The 25,666-nt window shown below is 42.2% G+C and overlaps 2 protein-coding genes across 10 annotated transcripts in view; one reads left to right on the forward strand and one right to left on the reverse strand.

The window, feature by feature from the left end:
* The window catches only part of SPTBN4 (spectrin beta, non-erythrocytic 4), a 98,017-nt gene extending 92,768 nt beyond the window's left edge, over window positions 1-5,249 (forward strand). For all 3 annotated transcript variants that reach the window (XM_075187066.1, XM_075187067.1, XM_075187070.1), the window contains one exon: window positions 1,502-5,249. In XM_075187066.1, coding sequence (XP_075043167.1) covers window positions 1,502-1,663 — 162 coding nt within the window. In that variant the 3' untranslated portion in view covers window positions 1,664-5,249. The remainder of the gene's footprint in view (window positions 1-1,501) is intronic.
* The window catches only part of LOC142102296 (G-protein coupled receptor 4-like), a 51,022-nt gene continuing 30,478 nt past the window's right edge, over window positions 5,123-25,666 (reverse strand). For 3 of the 7 annotated variants that reach the window (XM_075187079.1, XM_075187077.1, XM_075187078.1), the window contains one exon: window positions 5,123-6,618. In XM_075187079.1, the coding sequence (XP_075043180.1) occupies window positions 5,550-6,618 (1,069 nt within the window). In that variant the 3' untranslated portion in view covers window positions 5,123-5,549. Of the gene's footprint in view, window positions 6,619-9,535; window positions 10,087-15,149; window positions 16,829-20,495; window positions 20,706-25,666 lie in introns of those variants that run through there. The other 4 variants (XM_075187081.1, XM_075187080.1, XM_075187076.1 and 1 more) reach the window with 3 other exon arrangements.

Below are 25,666 nucleotides of genomic sequence, written 5' to 3' on the forward strand. Positions count from 1 at the left end.
CCTAAACCGTAAGCTGCTTTACTTACATAAAAGAGCTACTAATAACATTCACAGATATATATGTAAACATTTCCATACCTTGACAGAACTACAGCTTCTTGTATTTACTCTTCCTGAGCAGCTGATTGGAAACTATTGTTTTCTGTTATCAGTCATTTTCTGCAACAGGAAGCAAAGAGTGACTTGGTGCAGTAAAGCTGGGTACACACTACACTGTTTTCGTCCAATAATCGGCTCAATCAGGCGACATACGACCACTCATTCAAAAGTCGGGTCAGTGTGTGCAGTGACACGATGGTCGAAAGTCTGCCCAAATGGACGATTATCCCCTCATTTGGTTGGTCGTACTGTTTAATATTTTCGTTCCAATCTCGTTTCCGCTGTGTAGTGTGTATAAACTTCCGACCAATCCACAACAGTGAGTACGAAATTACAGTCATTGCTCAGGACAAATGGCTGTAAAAAGTCGCTAAAGGGACGTCCGCTCTTCCCTTTATCGTCCTAAACAAGGCTAGTGTGTATGCAGTCCATGGACCGAGCGATCGGAACATCGATCGCATGTAAAATCGCTCGGCATAAAAAGTTGGTCGAAATTTCTGTAGTGTGTACCCAGCTTAACATTCAATGTGATTACTGAACAGGAAGTTTGCTGTGCGTCAGAAAATAGCTTCCTCAACAATCACATTTTTATCTCAAATATTTAATTACTAATGCACTATTTACCTGTTTATCGGCGAACGTTATAAGGAGCTCTTTTAAATAAGCCACTTTATGGGGAGAATTCAATTAGCCGCAAGGTGACGCCAGACATCACCTCTCTATGGGGCAAGAGGGAAATGAGCGGAAATTTTAGAAATAACTCTGACTCGATGGGTATCCACAGACTGTTCCAGAGATATAGGTTTGTGCACTGTTAGGCTTCTCCCAGCCCGTCATAGTGAAATACCTTTCACAAGGCAGCGCCACTTTAAATTTAAGCGCTGAAGACGCCGATCTCGCCGGAGTTTAAGAATCCGGACATTGATACATTTACCCCCAGGTGGTGGTCCAACACTTGTAAGCTAATAACATTCTAGATCACCTTATAGAATGGGGACATGGTCAGTGACTGTAGAAATATAGAACTGGCTGTCACCATTGGTGGAAATTCATGTTCTAAAGGTCACACATGTTAATTAATGCAATTAAAGTGGACTTTTCTTTTTTTCTACTATTTTGCTATAAAAGAAACCTACAATATAAATATACAACAGGGCTAATTGCCCCTCCCCCGTCCATCTATCCAGTTATTACGCTCAGGCCCTGTCCAGTCAGGAGACATTCCCCCAGCAATATATCCAGTCATGGCAGATGTCCTCCCATGAACCAACCACTATAGACTACCCATCTGAGGCCTCACAGTGAAGGGATGATCCCTTGAGGTTCTACACTAAGATAATGTTCTCCCACCACCACCCAGACCTCAATGGCTTTTTTAACGGACTTATACCTTTCTTCACAGGAGGAGATGAACAACTGGATTACCGCTATAGCCACCAGTGTCTCTGAACATGCCGAGATAGCCAAATGGAGCCAGACCCTCCTTACTACCTCCTCCACAGACGAAGGCAACATAAAACGGGAGTCTGATCGCAGATCCAGTGCGGGGGGCCGTAAGAAGTGAACCACAAGGGGGAGCAAGGACCTTACTTACAATCCCCTCTTTCTCTACTACTTCCACCTCCAGGTTGAGCCAGGAGGTGACGAAACACCTGAAGAGATGGTCCTTCCAGACCTTACTTCTACAGGTGGTCCAAGGAGCCTTTTGACGCGTTTTGGAACTGAATCTTGATGTCTATGCATTTCTTGAACATAGTTTTCCTACCCCAAAAAAAACTGTGTGTTTAACAATTTTATCCCGAAACTTCCATCCTACATCATTCCCTCTTGGCTCCCTCTGGCGCCCTGCGGGTGTAATGTATCTAACTCTTTTAGAGTCTGGTGAACATACATATATATATGGCCCAAACTGTATAACCGTGTAGCCAACGTCATTAGTAGAACATGCTTGGGAATCAGGCTCTCGGCTCTTCACAAGCTCTGGGACACTTGTCTGGTTAAGGAGAAGAACCTCAGAGTTTTGCGTATAAGAAATGTTGAATTCCTTTTTTCTCTAAGATCAGGGTCATCTGAGGTCCCTGGAGAGAGCACAGACGTTGTTTAAGAGGATCAGGAGAGAATGAAAGTTCTAGTTTTTAACAGTAAGGCAAGGGACGCTTCAGGAATAACAAAAATAATCATTATTCTTTAGTGGAGTGGTTGTTACACAATTGGGGGTTTGCGTGGTGAACTTAAGACAGGAACCATTATTAGTATGGTTACCTTTTACAAATGTTGGATTATACATGAGGGCAATTACTGGTCCCAATAAAGATATCCCGTTCCATTCCCAAGAAATTCAACCACAAACATTTCTTTGCTGGAATACTGGCCCGTCCACCCAACGCTGCAACACTTCTAACATTTATAGTTTGAGGGTCACATCAGTAAGATACGCTCTCAGTAGAAGACGGAGATATGGCTTTCAATGTTCTATGCCCCCAACTCATCACTTCAGGAACTACAGAACTAATATATATATATATATGGGTATATAAAATATAGTGATCTGCTGGGTTTGATTTTTCCAGTTCTCTACAAATAAGCACATAAGTAAGTTTACCTTTAAAGTGTACACAGACATTTTGCTGGTTGAGTCAAAATTCATGGGAATGCACCCTGTGACTGCACTAGGAACTTGTGATGTCACGAGCTCTTAGTGAATTGATAGGTCAAATGACGGTTCAGCCCACAAAATGGCTGCTTCTATTGTGTGTAGGTGATAGATACACTTTAAGTGCAACGGGAGATTTCTTATTAAAAAGTACCACACTTGCCCTTTGGGGTGAAAGGCAAGTGATTGAGAGGTAGTTAGAGAGAGCACATAGGATCTGAGCAATGATAACTTTATTTATATTTTTAAAAAGTTTAGTTTATTTCTTTTTTTTAAAAAAATAAACATTTACTTTCAATATAGTTTTTTCTTCTACATTGAAGAGGATAGCATTCCTTTTACGAAGGAGTATATTTACTAAACTGCGGGTTTGAAAAAGTGGAGATGTTGCCTATAGCAACCAATCAGATTCTAGCTGTCACTTTGTAGAATGTACTAAATAAATGATGGCTAGAATTTGATTGGTTGCTATAGGCAACATCTCCACTTTTTCAAACCCGCAGTTTAGTAAATATACCCCTAAGTGTTTAGACCAGGACTGATTCAACCAATGGAAAACATTTTTAATCACCACAAATTATTTTTATTTAAACCCCTGTGCCTACACAGGAATAACATAGCCAGGTCTGGTAACCGGAACAGGGAAATCCAAGTGTAGACAGTTACACACATGTAGCATGACATTGTGTCAGAGGAGACAGCCTTTTATAGATATATGACAAATCCCCTTCCATCTTGCTAGAAGCTCATGACAACAGAGCAGCACCTGTACTGATCACATTTACAGAACACCCATCACCTGCACAGTGGAGGCAGCCATTTTGTTGCCTGAACCAACAACATTCATGAGAATGCCGCCGATTGATTCCTTAGGATCCACTGACATCTCTGAGGTGAATTTGCAGCCATTTTGTAGGCAGAACCAATTATCATGAGACTGCAACCTAAAGAACAATTGGCATCATCGTATGGTCATGAATTGATGGCCAAACCAAATATTGGTGAGATTGCAGGCCAACAAAATCCTCCACGGTGTAGGTGGCAAATAGACATCCACGTACGTTTGTCTGCACGTGCCCTTTTCCACACGCATACTGCACGTGCCTCTTCCATACCCACAATGCAAAGCTGCATGTGTCAATTGCTGCTGCAAGTTCACATAACCAGTTTCTTTCTAGTGTAGTTGAAAAGGAGTTTTCCACAGTAAAATCAATGTTACTAAACAAAGTCCCTAATAAGAATCCCCACTAGTACCTGGATATTGTATTTATTTATATAGCACCAATCATATTGCTGTGTACAGTGCTGTCCAGAGAATATATATTCATTCACACCAGTCCGTGCTCCAATGAAGCTTACAATCTAAATTCCCTATTGCACACACACTATGGTTCATTTTTGTCAGAAGCCAATTAAACTACTAGTATGTCTTTAGAATGTGTGGGGAGACCCAGGCAAACACATACAAACTCCACACTGCTAGGGGTTGGAATCGAGCCCTAGGGGTATATTTACTAAACTGTGGGTTTTAAAAAGTGGAGATGTTGCCTATAGCAACCAGATTCTAGCTGTCATTTAGTAGAATGTACTAAATCAATGATAGCTAGAATCTGATTGGTTGCTATAGGCAACATCTCCACTTCTTCAAACCCGCAGTTTAGTAACTCTAGACCCAACGCTGTGAGGCAGCAATGCTAACCACTCTTCTGTCCCAATCCCATGGAGTGGAGCAGTTCCTAAAGGTAAACATCAGGGGCCTCTGCTAAATGTAAGAGACAGTACCCTGCTAAATTGGAAAGGGAAGTTATTTAGTAAAATTGATTTCCATGTGGTAACCCGTTTAATTTTTATTTAAACATAACCCGAGGACACATTACTGAGTAATCCTAGCCAATAACATCCTTACTAATCATCCTTACTAATTTTTGGAGGGTCTCCTTCAGAAAAGTGGCTTTTAGCCAGCATGTACCATTTTGATAAATAACTCTTGCTACCAGAAAAGAAAAAAGTGTAGCTGTGGTAAATTTAGGGCGGCCATATTGGCCAAGGTACAAAGCATGCTGGTCTTTGTTGAGGATATCATGTGACCTGCAGAATTGAGGTTTTTTATGCTAACTAAGAAAAGTGGAGCAAAGTAGACATTGAAAGGTTTTCATGATCAGCAGCAAAGACCTTCATGTGAGATCTGCTACACGACACATTCACACGTCTCAGCCACAAGGACCATGGAGTGTGCAAGGATTTTTAAAGAGACTGCATGCCATAGGCTATAAAAGGAACTTTATTGCATGAGTAGGTAATGTCCTCTCTCCCACTGGATTTTGTTCCTGCCGATGTAAATGGTTTTCTAAGATGGGTTTAAAAAAAAGATAAGTGAAAAATGTAAATTTTATTTTAAAAGGATATTCAGCTATTACAAAAAGATACTGACATGTAAACATGTATGTTCCCACGGGGCTCAGTGCAACAGGTTAAATAAAAGTCAGTTTTCAGAGTTTTACAGGCAATGTCTGGATTTGTAATTTTAAGAGGAATAAAAAAAAGGATGGAAGACATTGTATATCTGTGGGGTTTCTTGTTTCTGAGTTATCGACCGTGACACTTGTGGTGTGGAGATAGTATATACAGTGGACACACATATAAAGGAATGAGAAGGTATAGGTGAAGAGAGTCATATCAAACATGGGGCACACTGGAGTCCGACAGAGGGCATGGGTCAGAATCGGCATAAGCCAATTGTTCAGTGTGCCAATGGTCAGGTTATCTACCAACTAGTAGCCACAGTCACCGATACAAGTCAAATCACAGTCTCCTCCTTCTTTTCCACCAGGAGGTCATTTTCTACTTGATTTGTCACCGTATTGTAGTCATTAATCTTGGAGGACAGCCTGAGAGATGTCCGTGGGTGACGGAGGGATCGGAACCCAGTCCATACAGCTCTCACCTCCTTCAGAAGGTCTTGTTTAATGCTTTCACTGACAAAGATATTGATGAAAGGGTCCAAGGCGCTGCTGAGACTAGTCAGTGAGAAGGTGATTCGATAAGCCGGACGCACCTTATTCTCTATATCGCAGGTGCACATGTTCCGGTCGCTAATGTAGGAGCGGATGAAGAGGACAATGTGGTACGGAAGGTAGCAGATGACAAAGATGCCCGTCATGCACATCAGGAGCCCAATGATCTTGCGTTTCTGTTCTTTCTCCAAGCCTCGACTCCGGTGAACCACCCGAACAACAGAACAGTAGGAGACCACTAGAAGTACCAAGGGAATGAGGAAGACTACAAAGATGCGGAAATAGTTGACCCGAGCCATCCATTGCTCCATTGGATACTTCTCGTAGCAAAGTTTGACGTTCTGACTGGAGTTGAAGAGTTCGTCCCGCCCGAGGAACACAGAATGAGTTCCCAAGATGATCAACCAAACCACCACGCAGACTATTAAAGCCCCCCTCATAGTCCGTAACACCTTGGCCCGGAACGGGAATACAGTGGCTATATAGCGATCAGCAGCTATGCAGCTAAGAAAAGCTATTGTTGTGTAGAGGTTAGCATTGAAGAAGAAGCCCACAATCTTGCAACTGAGAGCACCGAACAGCCAGTCGTCTTTAGCGGTGTAGGCCATCCAGACCGGCAGCGTGAATATGTACATGAGGTCCGAGGCGCAGAGATTGGCCAGATACACTCCAAGCACATTCTCCCGCTTCACGTGTTGGTAGATAACACCTATCGCTGCCAAGTTACCGACCAGACCGACAATAAAGACCAGTCCGTAGATGATGGGGAAAAGGGTGGCTTCGTACTTGGCAGCGTAGTCGCAGACTGTGCTACATGCCATGGATGAATCGTTCTGGGATCTCTGCCACCACCTAGAGACAAAATAAACACACAGTCACTTATACATAACTACAGGACTTAGAATACAAAACAAGTGTTTTAAGATAGGATCTTTATAAATGAACTGTACATAAAAAATACCCAGACTGACGGTGGCTGTACGGAGCTGAGGAACACGATATAGGAGGGTGTCCCGAACGACAGCTCTCTATGATTTAGACAAGTCTAGAAATCTACAAAGCCCCTGTTGTCTATATTTCACGGACTAAACACAAATATTATTTTGATACGCAGTAAACGTTGAACTGTACAGTCTTGTTTTAATTAAGGCAATTTCTACAAATTTCCAGCTAAGCATGTAGTAGATGGCAGTATCAAAAATAAGTGTAGTTGTATTGAACTTATTTACTTACACAACCTCAAGCGAAAGCTTAATGGCATTTACTCTAATACACAAGCAGATTTGGATCAGAGTGTTATGGTGGTTAACATCTTAGATGCAGGGCTCCCCCTGGTGGCGCAGTGACCTCACATAAGATTTGATAACACCGCATGGCGCGCTGGTAGCCTGCACATCACGTGACTGGCACCATGACAACGCAGTCATGACATATGGGGCTTTGGGCCTTCAGGAACAGCTTGATCAAATGGCGGCAGAACGGTTTTTGAATTCTTCTGGGCCCCGAACAGGGCCGGATTAACCCAATGGGCTTTCTGGGCTACAGCCCAGGGGCCTCGGGCAGCTGGGGGGCCCTAACAAGGATTTTTATGAGTTCTGTCACTTTTTTTCCTTCTTTTAATTATGCCGGCTTCTTCATCAGGTCGGGGGTGGCCCTGCCCCCGACTGTCACTCTATGCAACTATTTTCATTAGCCTCCCTGCTGTCACTAGTGCGGGTGTGGTGCGCTTCTTAGTGAGGAGGACTTGTGAGAGTGAGACCATGACATCTCTATGTCATAGTCTCACGAGATCTCCTCACCAAGCAGCGCACCGCGCACTGTGCCTGCACTAGTGACAGCAGGGCAAGAAGAATAAAGGTGTCGCCTGCAGCGAAGAGGGGAGAGAGAGGGACCAGAAGACGTAATTCGTAGGTAGGTGCTCGGGAACGGGGGGGGGGGGGGGGGTTCTGGTGTATGTACATGTTAACACAAACTTCACATTGTCAATTGATATTACTCATAAATGTATTACAGGTTTTTCATTGACTTCCCATTATAAGAAGTTTAGCCAGTTTTATAGATGGTATTAAATTGATTTTCAAAGGATTTGCTCTGGTAAAAATATAGCTAGCTTGTCTTGGAAGAATAGGTAAAAGGATGGTGTCAAGATTAAGTAACTAATTTTTTTGTATAAATACATATTATTCTTCCACGACCCTGATGATATTCAGATACAAAATTGAATTTTATAGTACGTTCACTAATATCTGGAATATGGACAGACTAGCTATTTTATTGGATGCTGCCCACCAATTTTATCCACCACTAACTTGATAGCCTTAAGAAAATTGCGACTGTATCCTTTCTCTAAAAAAAACAAACGGCTCGTCTATTGTAATTGTCTGAATTAGTACATGTAAGCATTAACAGATTTGAAGTGCATATAAATAAATACTTTATGGTTGTCTATATTAAATCCAATATTAAGATCTAGGAATATTTTCTTTCTGTATAGCTGATGAATTGCCTTTCCATAAATCAAAACATCATTGTTGTATCTACACCATAGGTACATCTAATTAGAGAAGGGATTGATGCCCTAAATTAATTTTTCAAATCTACCAATAAAAGATAGATCCATATTTAAAATACTCCTTCTTTAAAATAAATTGAGAGCATAGAATAATAAACAGTATTTGATTATCTAGCACATAGGTGTTGGTAAGGAACCATAGTACAGTTTGTATACACCAATCATGACGTAAAACATTGTAATTGTAAATGGGGGCCTCACAGTACCCCTAGCCCAGGGGCCTACAATGTCTTAATCCGGCCCTGCCCCCGAAAGATTACAGTAACAGTAATAGCTTTGGAGGCCTGTTACGGAGCTCCCCGATATGTGCCCCAGTCTTCGTGGAAGGCCCCGCCTACATACACTGGAGGCAGCCATTTTATGGGCTAATGCAACATTTAGGATAGTTTACCTATACTGACTGGGGCATAAGATGTCCGATATAGGCCTCCATGCACAATCATATTACAACTGCTTTAACAGGCCGCCAAGTCATCTGGCCAGAGAATGGCAGGATTTAGCCACACACGAGTGGCTATATTGAACAGCGAACATGTTTCTTGCCACTGGGGAACAGTGACAGGACCAGCCCATGTGTGGCCAACATAAGATAGCAATGAATTGCCCCAAACTTCCAGAAAAGCCCTCGCTATAGTGTAATACAGGTCACTAGAAAAAGCAATGCAGTTTCCCCATTGAAGTACTACTGCCTTCTGTACCTTAAATATCAGAACAGCTGTGTTACGCAGAAAGCCATTCAGGTTTCTCACTGAACACTGCCATATTTCTGTGAAAGTCTAAATCACACCCCAGTGTTTCACTAAACTTCCTCGTTAGCAGCTACCACTGTCGATATTTTTACCTCCTTTATCTATTTACAGATCGATATTTTAATTAAAAAAAAAATCAGAACAGACTTTTCATCAACAGAATTTGCCTTTGCTCGCACCCTGATAACCACTTTCATCATAGTGGCTCTCAGTCAGCAACAGAAGATTGTATAAATGTCACTATAATAAGTATATCATCTCCCCGGTCTGGGGCTTACAGTGGCAGTGCCCATGTATGTGCCATGTGACCAGCTCACGCATGCGCTGACTGATGGCAGACTGACCAGTGTTGCTCAGCTACCCCAGTGACATTTTTTGGGTAAATTGGTCTTTTATAAATAGACCCCTTGGTATGTTGCCAGAATAGAGAAGATTACATACTACTTACATAACAAGAAAACTCCCAAGAGGTCTGCTCACCTCGGCTGGATCACACACATCTAACACTCCGAATGATCTAGGTAGTTTCATACCTCTTACACTCATACTTACACTTCCTCTGTCCTTGCAACATATTTTTCTTAAGAAACACTGTATAAGTACAAAGTTTATAGCAGGCTCTTTTTATTTGTGTTTGTTTTATGGGACCTAACGCGCCACCCTTCTCAGCCATCCTCCCCCTTTCACTCCCTTTTCTTTCTGTAACTCGCCCCACACCTACATTTTTTTATATGTTGGAAGATGATGTAATGTCTACAAATTGCTGCCTTGCCACAAAATAACAAGAAATAGAAAAAAAAAAAAAAAGAATTGACAGGGCCAAGAAAAAGAGAGTAGACCCCTAAGATAACTACCCCACCTCTCCCAGACCCCGTCCACAAAACACTACGCCCATTACCCGATGCCTCCTGTTCTGGCACACTAGGGCAACACATTAGTGCCCAGGTTTCCCCCAAATTACAGCTGCTCTGAAAAACTCGGGGGGCTCACCCGAGCTACATGGGTGGGCATGTTTGATGACGGTCTAGAAATCATGATTATAGAATTTATAATGAAACTATCATATGCACTATATAAATTTGGATATAAAAGAGTAAAATGTATGGTTAGACACAATATGTACAGCAGACAACCAGTGTATACCCCCAGGTATACCAGGCCTTGAATCTTGGCATATGGTGAAAGGGGGCATTTCACAGTGGAAGCGTGCCCACACCCCCATTGGTGTGCCTAGGGATTCTGAAGTGCCCCCTTCCAACACCTGTTCATTGCCACACACAACAATGGCAGGTGCATGCGGCACCCATACACCACTGCCCTCCTATGCACCACTGACCGGCACATACCTTCCATCTTTCCGATCTGTGGGAAGAAGTCTGTGGGTGGGACGTTAGGACGGAGCCGTCAACTAGGGACTGTCCCACCTAAATCAGGACAACTGGGAGGTGTGCTAGGGACATGCTGCAGAGAGGATTTGGGGTCTTCACCCTTCCAACACAGAGAATAAAAGACTGAGCAGCAGAAGATGACGTGTGACATTTATGTACATGCTGGAACGTCAATTCTGTCACCATAGCAACAGAACAAACGTCTGCTTGGTTGCTACAGGTTACAGCACCATTTCCCTGTACACAGATGTCTTCCACAGAAACGCGTACAGGATGTGTCATAACTCTCCCCAGCAGTGACAGGGAATCTGAATACCAGTGTTACTGTAGTAATGAGGCAATATTCATACATGCCGGGGTTTGGATATCATTTCCAGGGACACACTGCTGCGGAACAGGTGTGCCAACCATACACTGCGCTGTGCTAACCAGTCTCATGCCAACCACAGTGCTATTCTCTTGTTTGTGGAGCACTGGTGGAAGACTGACCTGTGCTGCCCCCTGGTGGGGGTCCAGCTCTGTGACTGCACATACTGGGATTTACAGAGACAGGGAACTAGTCCATAGATGGACAATGTGTGTAGTCAGCCAGTGATGTAGATCAGGTTACAAATAACTTAAACAGACCAACTACTGTCAGTCAACTTTTACAAGCACAGTATATTATTTCATATTGAATTAGTGGATCAGCTTGGACATTTAGCATTGTCTTATTTAACAAAAACAAACCATATTTGGTACAGGAATAGAAGCTTGAGGTAAATCTAAACTGAAGTGCACATCTTGTCTATGCATTGCAGTGGCAGGCAGCCATTTTGACAATATTAATTTACTATTATTACCATTTATTGGTATGGTGCCACAGAGTCTGTAGCGCCTGACATAGTAGTACAAATGACATACATTAGACATAAAAAAACAGTAGACATAACAAGTACATGGGTACAGAGCAGAAGAAGACATGCATGGATTTAATCACACTTGCCAACTCTCCCGGAAAGTCGGGTCGGTCTCCCGGGAGAGCTGGCATTTCTCTCGCATCCTGCAATTCCCTTGGCAAAATGACGCAATTCTCTGTGAATAGCGTCATTCCCCCCCCCCCCCCCCCCGCGACAAAACGGCATTTTACTTGTGGGGGGGTAGGCAAATATGGATTTAATTAAACAGAACAAATCACATGACATACAGGAACAATTCGGCATTAGACATGACAGGGACAAACAAGGAACACAGACGGGACAGACGTGAGACATTGGGTAGAGGACCCTACCCAAGAGAGCTTACATTCTAGAGGGAGGGGGTAGTGGAAACAATAAGGACTAAAGGGACATTAAGTTTGCAGTCCAGGTAGGAAGCAGAGGAGGTGGAGACTACACAATAGAACGGAGGGTGGGTTGAAGTGGCGATAGAGTAGGTTGAACTAGGTGAGGATATTGGGCTGGGAGAATGGGGAACAAGGGAGGCAGGGGCAAATGCAGGATTTGTAGAGGGGGGTTTCCACACCAACGCCGCCAGTGGGTGTGACCATCATGCATGGGGGCAAGGCTATAATATTAGACAGTGCTTGGCTGCTCTCCAACTCTTCCTATCCCCATAATATACATGGGCAATGCTGTGTGCACTACTGTTAGGGGCACACAGCTCTCCCTTTTCAAGCAGAGCTGTGTGAAGCTAGAGCAGGGTTCAGTCACCTCAATTATACAGTGCCCCAGGCTTAGAGGGGGGGTTCCAGGAACTAGGAACCCCCCCCCCCCTCTGTTTGCCTATGAGAGGAGAGGTAGGTAGGAGAGTAGTGCGAAAAGAGGACAATGTTGCAGTGTAAATAGACATGGACAGCAGTTATCATAGTGTGGTTAGAACACAGTAATACAGATGAACAGATTGGACATACTGAGAATTTAATGAGATAAAAAGTTTGAAAGTGGTTCATTAAAGCAGAAGTGATCTTATCACCAATGCTAGCAGATCAGTAAGGAGTGTCCAAAGCAGGTACTTGAGGGTGGATTTTGTCCTCCTGTAGTAGTGATGTCAGGTATCATGTTCTCCGTTTTACCTCCTGTTGAACTCTGGTATAACTCTGAATTATACTATATTACTACTAACACACTTGTAGCTAACACACTTTGAAGTAAACACACTGGCTTGCAGTCACTATACCATGATTAACAAAACACATGCATCAGTGTCTTCAATCAGCCTCCAATAAACTCCTACAACAAAGGCTAGCAATAAAAGTCTTAAACGCCAATAACCGACATCCCCCACAGCACCTAAAAACCCTTTCCCTTCACATTGTTAATTCAGCTAAATAAACCAGAAATAAAAAGACACGGACACAATGGTAACTTTTGGCGCCCTTAGGTCACAGTTTGTTATATATAAAGGAAGAAATGGTGGCAACGAAAGCAAATGCAGTAACAGCTACCAGTCAATACTAAACATTAACTTGGGGCGGCCAGTCGGCCCTGAACCCCGGCGCTACATTAAAGGCGTCAGAAAGCCTCCGCCCCTTCTGGCCCCAGAGGAACGCTCCCACAAACGATACCCCGGGCACTTACAGAAATGACCCTGAAGCATGCCTGCCTACTCGCCTACTATTCCCGGGAGGCTCCCGAATTTCGGGGAGTCCTCACAGACTCTTGAAGAGTAGGCAAAACTCCCGAAATTTGGTGAAATTAACGGCAGTGAATGGAGGGGGTGGGGCTTAATTGTGTCATTAAGCTCCGCCCCTGTCAGTGATCTGTTCCCTATATAAAACTATGAAACCCCTTCCCCTACATCTCATAGGCTAATTCAAACTTCTAGGAAAAAAATTAACCCTTACAAGTAAGTGCTATGGTATAAATGCACGTCTGTCGTTTAAAAGCATTGATACCGATTCGGGTCCTCATTTTTCCTAAACAAACAAGCAGTTAAATAACAGCATATCATGCATTAAAAAAAGTACTTTCTTAAATCAGTTCTGACACTGGTGTAAACAGGTTATGGATAATTACCATGTATTAATGCAGCATATACAAATTCAATAGGTTCTAGTAGCCGTGTTGAACCATGAAACCAGCTTATCAATTCACTGGAAACTAGGAGACATCATGGAGGCAACAGGCATTCAGTGATGTCATAAATTGAAGGGCAGCCATTTCATGCCTCATTGAGGTTAGCAGTTCAAAATGGCTGCTTCTACGGTGTATAAATGGCAGATGCACTCTAAGAGAATATCACACAGTAAAATGTACTACTTTGCAAGAAAAGGCAGAAAAATCTGCATTGTTTTCACAATAGAATGGGGTAATTCCATATACGAGACAGGCAACACATTTCATAATCTGACCACTGGAAGGCAGTGTGGCCAGATCCCTCATTCCTCCCATAGTTACTGTTCAGCGCCCCAGCGCAGCAAGGGTTAATTCACATCTCAGCTAATGTGAAAACATTAAATATTTTTATATTAATTTGTACTTTAAAATACAATCTTTTAAATTAAATGAATTTGCTCCCCCTCCTTGGAATTCTGGATGCCAGTTTTCTCAATAAATATTCACATGAGCCTCATTTATATTATATATATATATATATATATATATATATATATATATATATATATATATATATATATATATATATATATATATATATATAAATAACATACACCTTAAAAATTGTGAAAAATATTCTTTAGTGCTATTAAGTTAGGACCCTCCCCTTTGTTTCTTTAAACATCCCCATTTCCTCTTTAAACAATGCTCAGTTTAGCGTCACTAATCATGAGAGAGGAGGCAGAGGGACTGTCTTTATTAAATCTCTGCAGCCCCCTCTAAACAGGGTTACAACCACCCAAGTTTGCCCATAGCCTCCATAGAGATAGAGTATAAAACTATATATAGCATACATGCCAACTTTCAAACCTTCTCAGTCATGTGACAGGGGGTAGGAGAGGCACGGTGATGGCGCATCACCATAGCCCCGCCCCCACTATAAAATGCAGAAATTCGTGGCATTGAATAGAGGAGACGGAACCTCCGGGAATTCTGGGAGAGTAGGCAAGTATGATATATAGTGAATACAGTGTTGGTCCAAATAACAGTAAATAATGTTGAGGTTTCAATCCATTCAAATAGAAGTTGTTCTGCTTTTCAAAGACAGCTTGACAAATACATTAAAATGTTTATTCTTTATACAAGTTGCCATACCTGTCCTTGACAGATATTGACATACTATTTGGAACTGTATTTGCTTTGTAGCTCAATTGCTAGGTCACTTAGTAAAGCTATTGATAAGTCAGAAGCTATTTTCAGACTGAAATGGTTTCTGCAGTGACCTCCGATATACCTACAGGAAGTCTGGTGTGCGCGCTGTTTAATACCACCCAACAACCTCACATTCACTTCTGATAAGTTTTTGAAACACACTAAAAATTATATATATATATATATAATTTTATTTTTATTTTTTTTTAATTATACACACACACACACACACGTAACTATTTACTAATTGTTCATTTATGAAACAACCTTACGTTTAGAATTTTAAATTTGGTGGTATTTTATGTAGAGCTATCTGAATGTTTTTACCAGATGAACACACAGTTACAGCCCTTATGTCCCCTACAGATCAGTATTTGGAATATTTGGTACATAAAGTAGCCCAGACATTAATACAAAACTAGTTTATTTCAGACGTCTACAGGGGGGAAAAAATCCCCAAATAACTTAATACTGTTACTATCTGCATCAAGTTCATCATAGCTTAATAGAAAAAAAACAAAAAAAAACACATTAAAATACTATTAAATGACTAACGTGTCCTGGTTGTCACAGGAGACGGCAACTTGGCAAATGAGAGCCCCATTTTTGACAATGTAATGTCCAGTCTCTTTGGGAGCTCTGTATAATTGAATTAATACGCAACACTGAATAAAGTTACTCTGTCCAGACAGAAGGATAGGGCTGGAATTCTTCACAACAACTAGAAGTCTGCATTCTATTTGACAGGGGTAGTGTCCATTAGATAGAGCTCCGTTTCATTTAACGATGAAGATCCACCATTGCTGGTGGTAAGTAGTAATTATCCGGTTTTAGATCTGGTTGTCTAACCCGTGGGAGTTAAAGGCCCTCGGCTAATGCTCAGCTGACAAGGTCTCTTTTTTGGGTATAATTTTGCAAAGTTAGGTCCAGCCCATCTCATGGGGAAGAAGGTTAAGACATCACTGCCACAGATCTCCATGTAATGTTCATTCCTTCAACCCACTCCAATATAGACCAGATCCAGGGGCTGCCTACAGTCTGGTCTGTACTCTGGTTTGGTGTGTGCACAAGAGACCATTGTTGTTTTTTGCAGCCTCTTCACACACAAAGTTAACGCATCTTATTTTACTTTTGTTCGTTCTCCCCCGATAGTGCAAACAAAACCAGATCGCTCGGAGCTCCACCATCAAATCCCGCTTGACTCCTTCACTTACAAAAATATTAATGAATGGGTCCATGGCGCTGCTGAGGCTGGTGAGGGCAAACGAGATCCGGTACGCCGGCCGGACGAGCTTCTCGATCTCACAGCTGCAGTAGTTATAGTCGCTCACATACGAGCGGATAAAGAGGACCACGTGGTAGGGAAGGTAGCAGACGATAAAGATGGTGGTCATGGACAGGAGAAGGCCAGTAATCCGTCTTTTCTGCTCATTACCCAAGCTGGAGGTATTATGAATAACTCGGATGATTGAGCAGTAGGAGAAGACGAAGAGAATAAGCGGGATGAGAAACACCACGAATATTCGGAAATAATTGAGGTGAGCCATCCAATGCTCCATAGGATACTTCTCATAGCAAAGCTCCACATTTTGGACGGACACAAACAGATCATTTCTGCTCAAGAAATAAGAGTGGGATCCAAGGACTAGCAGCCAAACCACTACACAAGTCACCAATGCTTTCCTCATGCTCCGAAAGGTCCGGGAACGTAACGGAAACACTGTGGCGATAAAGCGGTCTGCGGCTATACAGCTGAGGAAGGCAATCGTGGTGTAAAGATTAGAATTGAAGAAGAAGCCCACGATCTTGCAGCAGATAGTACCGAAGAGCCAGTCCTCTTTGGCGGTGTAGACAATCCAGATGGGGAGAGTGAAGATGTACATCAGGTCAGAAACACAAAGGTTGGCCAGATAGACACCCAAGATGTTCTTCTTCTTGATTAGCTGGATAATAACTCCAATCGCCGTCAGGTTACCCAGAAGCCCCACGATGAAGACGCAGCTGTAGATGGCAGGGAAGAGGATGGCTTCATATTTGTCTGGAAACGAGCACGACAGAGTCTCGTTACACATAGTCGCACTGCTGGGTCAGTCACTCTTGTGGCTCCTAGCAAATAACATCAAGAAAAGTCAGAACAGTCCCGTTCAACCAACATTTCTCCACTGCTTGCAGATGGTATCTGTATACAAACACACACGACATGCCCTGGTCCAAAAGACTCTCTTGTACCATCTGCTGCTCTGTGGGGAACCCAGGGAGAAAAAAAAAAGAAAAAAATAATGAAGATTACAACACTTTGCTAGTGACAACTGCTGGTAAAACAAACTAATTTAGGAGGTGAAAACCCGCTACAGATATTATCTTCTAGTTTAGCAACTCATTCTATGGATATCAGGCTGAGTAATGCTAATTTCTTGTCAGGGCAGCATTTGTGAAGGATTCTAGACTAAAAAAGATTAATTATTTACATCAGGAATGTTTGACTTTTGAAAAGTGTTCAATTTTGTATTATTTTTTTTTTACGCAAGAAGGAAAATAATCCAGGAGTAGTGCGAGGACAACAATCCCTTTCTAGAGATTCCGCAACACCTGCAATAAAAGTTCTGTTATTTCACAAGGACAGCGTTAAGAGAAGCCCATTGTGATAACAACACAGCCAGAATCTTCTGTCGGAGATAATACCGGCCAGTTTCTGCTTTGTCTGTGTGAGAAAGAGCAAACACACGATTCTCTGCTTCATCGAGTCCTAAATGATCCGGAATTTTCCGCTCTGGACATAAAACCCTTTCAAGTGCCTCATTTCCTCACCCACTATCAGTTGCCATGTTCAGAGCCACCAGACAAATATTAAAGGACTTGTATTATGGGTTTATTTCCAGAGAAACTGGGGAGAAGACTTCACTTCAATACAATATATGCATCTACCTCAAACAGAACCATTCCCTATGCAATATGTTTCTGAACAGTACAGGACTGACCAATAAACAGTGACCTATCACCAATAAACGTGCGTGCGTATGTCAGGGACTGATGTGAGTTCTATGTACAGCGCTACGGAATTAGTGGCACTATATAAATAGCCCATAATGATGACTGATGAGTTTCCTGTTAGCTACTTGAAATTTTGTGCGATTTGAGCAGTTCTACTATTGTCCTGGTGATGGCGCTGTTTGTGTGACTGCAGATTTTATTTCTTTGACTGTTCTGTTAAGTGGATTACACTGTCTGAAAAGTGCAAATATGCACAGCAAGCAGGAAAACGTACTTAAAATAGGGTATGTGTAAGACATAGGTCTGTATCATTGATCCTGCGCTGTTCAGCCAATCTTACAATGTGAAAGTAAAATAATAAAACGAAAAAGTTCAATATGACTTTCTCTTCATTTTTCTTGCGCAGTTGTATCCATGTGCTATACACAGATGCTTGAAGTGTCTTTTAAATCGTCCAGGGCAGTTTCAGAAGCTGTATGGTGCAACATGTGTGGTGATTGGGCACAGAAAGAACACAGAGGACAATTTCACCACAAAGGAGCTATAGTGTTACTTGTCCATGTAATGAGTGTTGAACCAAGGACAAACCCCCATGGATGGGAGGGGGGAGGGGGGGAGGGTGCAAATTCCTCACACAGGACCCTGATCACAACTATGTGATTGCTGAGTTGAGGGATACAATCCCCAATGATGAACTGTAACCCATAACAGCACATCAGCTTAAAGCAATGTGGTGCAGTCTAATAAGTTATACAACAATACAATATTTGTTATAGCCTGCTAACAAGCAAGTATTTCTCTTTCATTTTCAGGATCATTTGGCCTCTGGGTGGCGCTGTTCTATTGATATCTTTGGCTAGCCTAATAACAATGGTGTAAAATTATATATATATAAAAGCCTGGGCACATAAAGGACATGTAGGGCCTGATTCATTAAGGAAAGTAAAAAAAAAAAAAAAAAAAGAAGCAGCTTTGCACCTATGGAAAACCATGTTGCATTGGAGGGGGAGCTAAATTTAATATGTGGGAACAGATTTATAGTTGGGGTAGGGCATGTCCTACTAGATCAACTTTAAATTTCAGTGTAAAAATAAAGCTATCAAGTATTTGTGTGCTACATGAAAAAACAGCCAGTATATAACTTATGTGCAAAATAATAAACTAACTTGCACCCCTTGCATTGTTACATGGTTTTGTCCAGGAGAAATCTTACTCATTTATTTGCCTTACTTTCCTTAATGAATCAGGCCCATTGACTTTACAATACAGTGGCCCTGCTACACTATATAGACATTATAATAATATCCATACTGCTCTCCCATTGGCCAAATTATCATGAAGATTAAATATGCTTGTCTGACCAAGCTATAAGAGCATCTCTCAGATGCAGGAGAACCTTGTGCAGAGTATAACTTTCTAAAGCTGGGTACACACTACACGGTTTTCGTCCAATAATCGGCTCAAACAGCCGACATACGACCGCTCGTTCAAAAGTCGGGTCAGTGTGTGCAGTTACACGGTGGTGGAAAGTCTACCCAAATGGACGATTATCGCCTCATTTGGTTGGTCGTACCGTTTAATATTTTCGTTCCAATCTCGTTTCCGCTGTGTAGTGTGTATAAACTTCCGACCGATCCACAACAGTGAGTACGAAATTAGTCATTGCTCACGACAACATGGCTGTAAAAAGTCGCTAAAGGGACGTCCGCTCTTCCCTTTATCATCCTAAACAAGGCTAGTGTGTATGCAGTCCATGGACCGAGCGATCGGACCATCGGTCGCATGTAAAATCGCTCGGCATAAAAAGTTGGTCGAAATTTCTGTAGTGTGTACCCAGCTTTAGTCAGATGTTTAATTAGCTATGTGCGTGTAGAGGAGCTTCCTTAGACTGGTTATCAGCGGCTAAGTAACATCCTGCTGGGCTTTCATCATTATACGCTTGGGCATGTACACAATCCATCTATGTTACACACAAGTTTAGCACAGAATCTAATAACTCTGAGACTGTCTCTTTAAATGCTATAAACTGAATATCTAGATTGGTGTAATAGAACTCCAGACCACTTCCCTCATTCTAACCACAGCCCAGACATTAACTTTGAAGATCTAAAAACTCTTTCAAGTCTGTACTAGAAAAACACAGGCACAATATTTGTCTGTACCTATCTGGAATCTGTGCGGAGACTTTCAAGTAACAAAGGTGGGGACATAAGAAACATACATAATAGTCCCTATATATTACTGTGCCTGTGAACAGCGTGGGCTTAATTATAGCAGATTAAGTGATAGATTTGGATATGATTTTCATTGCAACTTAGTGGCTGTAAACTCTGCCAGCTTCCATTCAAGTCATCCCCTTTTAAATACATTTTACTGGGGGAATACAGAGGGTTGATACAGATGAAGTGGCAGAAAATGCACATTACGGTGGGATGACAATAAATAACATTAATGTGCATTTATATGCTGCCCTTAACATGTGCCTGGCTGTCTATATTAATAGTATAACCTTTGCCTATAGATTCAGCCAAATAATAGACAGTTCCAGGGAGAATACTTTACTAGACTAGTAATAGTATATTCAATGTGTAGCCAGGGAGATGGGGATTTAATCCCATACTGCACATACTGAGGACACAGGCAATTTTGCTTAATTATAGTGAGACTTTTTTACAAATGTGACAAACCCTAAAATACTTGTAACTTACACAGCAGAAAAGGTAGACACAAATCCAGTATATAGTAGTTTAGCAGTGATTAAATCACAGACACACAGTCTTACCTGGAGTTTGCTGTCTTCTTCTGTGGCTCAGAGACCTTAGAAGTCACAATTCCCAGCACTGGTCTTATAATGTGTCTGACTCATCCCAGTTTGTCACAAATAACCAAAGGGGGCAGGAGCGATACAAGGGCTGTGTACAGTCTGTCCTCCTGTCACATCCTACTAGCCCCCTCCCTCCCAGGGGCCAGCACACAATTATCTGTCTTATCTCAATTTACAGACATTGAATATACATCCTATTGATTAGTACGGATGATTTATATCTTAGCTTTTCTTGGTTAACAAATGGTTAATAAACCTAGGGGCACTGCCCATTCTGTGGATTTCCTGAGTAAGGTTGGCGTGACAAGGGCATTTATCACTCCACACTTAAAGCGCAGCGTTTAAATCGACCCAAACGGAGATCATTCATTTCTATGGGTAATCGCTCAAGCAGTTTTTTAAAACGCTGACTGCAGCGTTTTAGACAAATGTCCAAAGTGCTCAGTAAAACACTCTTAGCTGAAATACATTTTAATGAAGCAGACCCGGTCACACAAAGCTTTTTAAGCGCTTGGTAGAAGCTGTGAAATTTAAAAGCGCTGCCCTTTTCCAGCTGCAATCAAAACGTTATAAAATGAGGCAGGACTGCGAGTTGGGAAGGCGCTAACGTGACACCACCCTAAACGCAAACTGCCCCTAACCTTAGAATGGCCACTGAAACTAAAGCAGGCAGAGGCACATTCTGAGCAACGCAAGGGGTGGAGCTACAGTGGTACCTGATTAGACAGATGTAACAGCGAGTTAGGGGCATATTTAATAAAGCACGATAGTGCTTTTAACGGGTCATTAAGGTCCCACAGTGTCCTCTACAAATTTATTAAGGGTGCATCGCAGCAGATATCATGGATATCTGCTGCTTTGCACTCCTCTTCGTTTTTGGGAGCAGTCACCATTCAACAGAATGGTGACTGCACCTGGCCGCAATCTAACAAGTCCCGAAAAAACATTTTTTTCGGGAACTTGTCATGTTAATGTACGCCAGCTGGCGTACATCATCCGAATTGAGGAAATCTAATGCTGTCAGCTCTGCTCCGGAGAGCAGAGCTGTACAGCGCATGTGTGGAGGGATCACATGATCCCTCCCTGTCACTCAGCGCTCTCTCTCTGCAACTATCGTTGCAGAGACAGAGAGGGGACATGCGCACTTGAAGAGTGAAGAGAAGACCCGAAGACAGCGCTTCTGAAGAGGGGGGTAAGTATGTTTTTTTTTATCACTGAAACAGCAGTTTTTCAGAACTGCTGTTTCTGTGCACGGCTGTACGTAAATGTGAGAAGTAGTTCAATCCTTATCATTGCGATAAGGATTGAAAACGGCTTTTCACTTTATGTGAATAATGATAAATGTGCCCCATAATCTGGTGCTCCGGTCCGTGCATTCTGTACTCTTGACAACCTTTGGAATCTTACTCACTAGTTCCATCGTTCCAGCACCTGAGGGGCCAGAGAACAACAGCACCTGCTTTGGTTCCAACCGGTGGGCGAAGTGGAATTTTAGGGGTGGCGGTATGGAAAAAGTAATGGTAATTTATGGAAATGTAAGTGAATGGAATGTTATAGCTTTACAATGAAGGCAGTAGGAGCGGTGCTATGGTATACACCCCCACTTCCGCCAATTGTTCAAACTGTGATAAGCTGCAGTGTCCTGGTGGTTAGCACTTCTGCCTCACAGCACTGGGATCATGAGTCCGATTCCCGACCATGGCCTTATCTGTGTGGAGTTTATATGTTCTAATTGTGTATGTGTGGGTTTCCTCCGGGTGCTCCGGTTTCCTCCCAAACTCCAAAAACATACTGGTAGGTTAATTGGCTGCTATCAAAACTGACCATAGTTTCTCTCTCTCTCTGTCTGTGTGTGTGTTAGGGAATTTAGACTGTAAGCTCCAATGAGGCAGGGACTGATGTGAATGAGTTCTCTGTACAGCGCTGCGGAATTAGTGGCGCTATATAAATAACTGATGATGATGAAGCTACAGAGTTTGGGAAGAAGAGATAGCCACCGGATTTCTAACTGGAGGGGAGACTTTCATACTTAAAGTATACCTGCATAACTCCCAACATTTGGGTAGGCGACCTTGGGACAGGAGGCGTGGCCACACACCCTGGGACCTGCCTAGCGCTTAATTGCTGTGCGCACTGCACCCATTCACCGCAGAGCAGCAGTGACAATACCTCCCTATCTTCCCACCTATTCGGACAAAGCTGTCTCGATCTGGATGGGGAGATAAAACCCTCATATTGGCCCAACTGGGAGGTATGTACCTCTCATACAGACAGTAAAGGGAGCCATTTTGTGAGCCAAATCAAATATTTATAAGTATCCTATCAATTCACTAGGAAACAGCAATCTGCAGTATTGTAACCCTGGACCACCCCACAAAATGGCTGCCAAAAGGACAAAAAATGGCTGCCCCCACTGTATGTAGGTAAATAGAGCACTTTAAGGATTAAAACATGAACTCTAATGAGTCAAATTTTCAGTCATAACTTGGGAATAAACCATCTCTCAGACAAGAAAAATGTGGTATATTGTTCCTGCCACACAAAGCTTATCCAATCACTTTGCCTGTTGGCTCTCTACACCATACTTGCCAACATTTTTTTTTCCTTTTCCGGGAGATGCCGGCTGGGACGTGGGCGTGCAGGGGGCGGGGCTGCGAAATCGCGTCATTTTGGCCCCGCCCCCGTGACGGAATGACGCAAATCGCGTCATTTTACAGTGGGGGCGGGGCTAAACGCCGCGATTCCGGGTGAATCGCGGCGTTTAAACTAAATTTTTCCCCCTTCCTATCAGGGAGATTGCCACACTCGTCCGGGAGACTCTTGCAAAATGCGGGAGTCTCCCGGACAATCCGGGAGAGTTGGCAAGTATGCTCTACACCTTTCTAATGTGCGCTACTTTACAGGGTTGTGTATTTTTGAGGTGCCTTATAAATAAACAACTAATGATCTTAACCCGGATAGGATTTTACTACCTGCCCTGTATCTTTCATGGCTGGTATTCTTCAAACATGTGAACCATTATCTCTAATATAACAAGATAAACCTTCCATATATACCCATTGCTCCTTTTATTTCTATTGTAGGATAATCCTGTATATTCAAAGCAACATTTCTTCTGCTGAGCTCATGAGTAAACACAATCAACAGGTTTTATCTTCCAGACATAGGGATAACTAATGTGCTTCACACTAATTTAAGTAGAGGCGGTGACTAATAATGTAGATCAGGTCCTTCCTGACCAAACAATGCAGGTCTGTGGAGGGAGACGCAGATTACCTGAAGTTGTTCCACATACATGATTATTGCAGCCAGTTAACACATTACTCCATCACCTGCAGTATTAGCACTAAGCAGGAAGCGGCTACACATTGCAGTTCCCTGTGAAGAACCATTATTATTACCTTTTACGTATACCGGTCCACATATTACACAGCACTGTACAATACAATACAGACGTGCCAGCTTGTTTCAGTCTTTAAGTGGTGCAGTTTTTACCTCATTCACAATTACCTCACAACTTTACGTCGGCTATATATCGGATTACACACCTCTAACTCCTTCCCAAAAAGGTTTCTTTTTTTTCGGTACAGGTCAGACTGACACTCATACTATTGTGTGTTTACTGGCAATATTGCAGATTTGTGGAAACCCGAACATAGGTCTGTGCTTAAGATGGCTGCCTTACAGGGGCGGATAACAGATAATTATTTGTGAAGTGAGCAGAGGGGTTTGTGGGGAGGAGGCGGCAGGGAAGCAAAAAAACAAAACAAAAACCATTAAATCCAGGCCTGGTGGATATGTATGTACCATGTATGTGAGCAAATGTCTGTTGGTTTACAGTAATGTTTAGGCTTGCGATGAAATGCCACATACGCCTTCACAATCAATATTTGATAGCAATTTAGCATTAAAAACACAACAGCTGTCTATACACATATTCTAGCTGTCATTTTGTAGAATGTACTAAATAAATAACTAGAATCTGATTGGTTGCTACAGGCAACATCTCCACTTTTTCAAACCCACAGTTTAGTAAATCTAGCCCCAAGTCCCATGGGGGGGGGGGGGGCTATCAGTGGATTTGTGTACAATGGCTTCTGAAGTGGTCCCTGGAAGTGATTAAATGCATTAGGCCATCAGACACTACTTCTGTAGGAGTATTGCTGGACCTGCCTTATATTATTATTAGGGATATACAGTATAATTTAGCATATCACCACCTATGCACAGGTTGAGAAGGAGTGCTGAGGTTTTAACGCATAATAACGTGATAGTACTTTATTATCATCATTACAACAGCAATTCATCAAAATAATATATCTTGAAATCTGCAAGACACAATGTTGTTTCTAAGGAAGAGAATAACTGATCTGCGGGTACAAAGTACGTCAAATAATTCTGTTACTCCAGATTCATTACTATGCATAGGATACACATTGGATAACAATGGATGAAACGGGTCTAACTACAGAAGAGGAGTTTAAACAACTAATTTTGTAATGTTTGTTTCAATCTCATGAAGAGTGATTTTATATTATTATAAATTGTTGGGTTCTATTATTTATTTAATCAGGTTACCAGTATTCTAACAGTACTATACTGAAGGTTATTAACACAGGCTTGATCATGTATTGTATTTGGTTTTCGGTCACTCATTTAGAGTAAACCATTTGCACGGTTCTTTTTCAATATTTTTTTTCCGTATTATATTACGTGGTCATCGGGAGTAACAGCTGCTGTTTGCTCAGAGTTACTTAGCGTCTATAAGGTTTTTAACTTGCTTTTTCTGGTCTACACTGGCAGATCGTGTTCATCAGCTGAACAGATTTTCCTCTAGCCCAGGTAGATATCTCATAAGACAATCTTCATCATAGGTCCAAAACAACCAACAATCATCATCATCTATTTATATAGCGCCACTAATTCCGCAGCGCTGTACAGAGAACTCACATCAGTCCCTGCCCCATTGGAGCTTACAGTCTAAATTCCTTAATATAGACAAACACAGACAGACAGACAGGGAGAGACTTGGGTCAATTTTTTTGATAGCAGCCAATTAACCTACCTGCATGTTTTTCGGAGTGTGGGAGGAAACCGGAGCACCCGGAGGAAACCCACACAAACACGGG

The sequence above is a fragment of the Mixophyes fleayi genome, chromosome 9 (assembly GCF_038048845.1).
Source record: "Mixophyes fleayi isolate aMixFle1 chromosome 9, aMixFle1.hap1, whole genome shotgun sequence".
Classification (NCBI taxonomy): Eukaryota; Metazoa; Chordata; class Amphibia; order Anura; family Limnodynastidae; genus Mixophyes; species Mixophyes fleayi.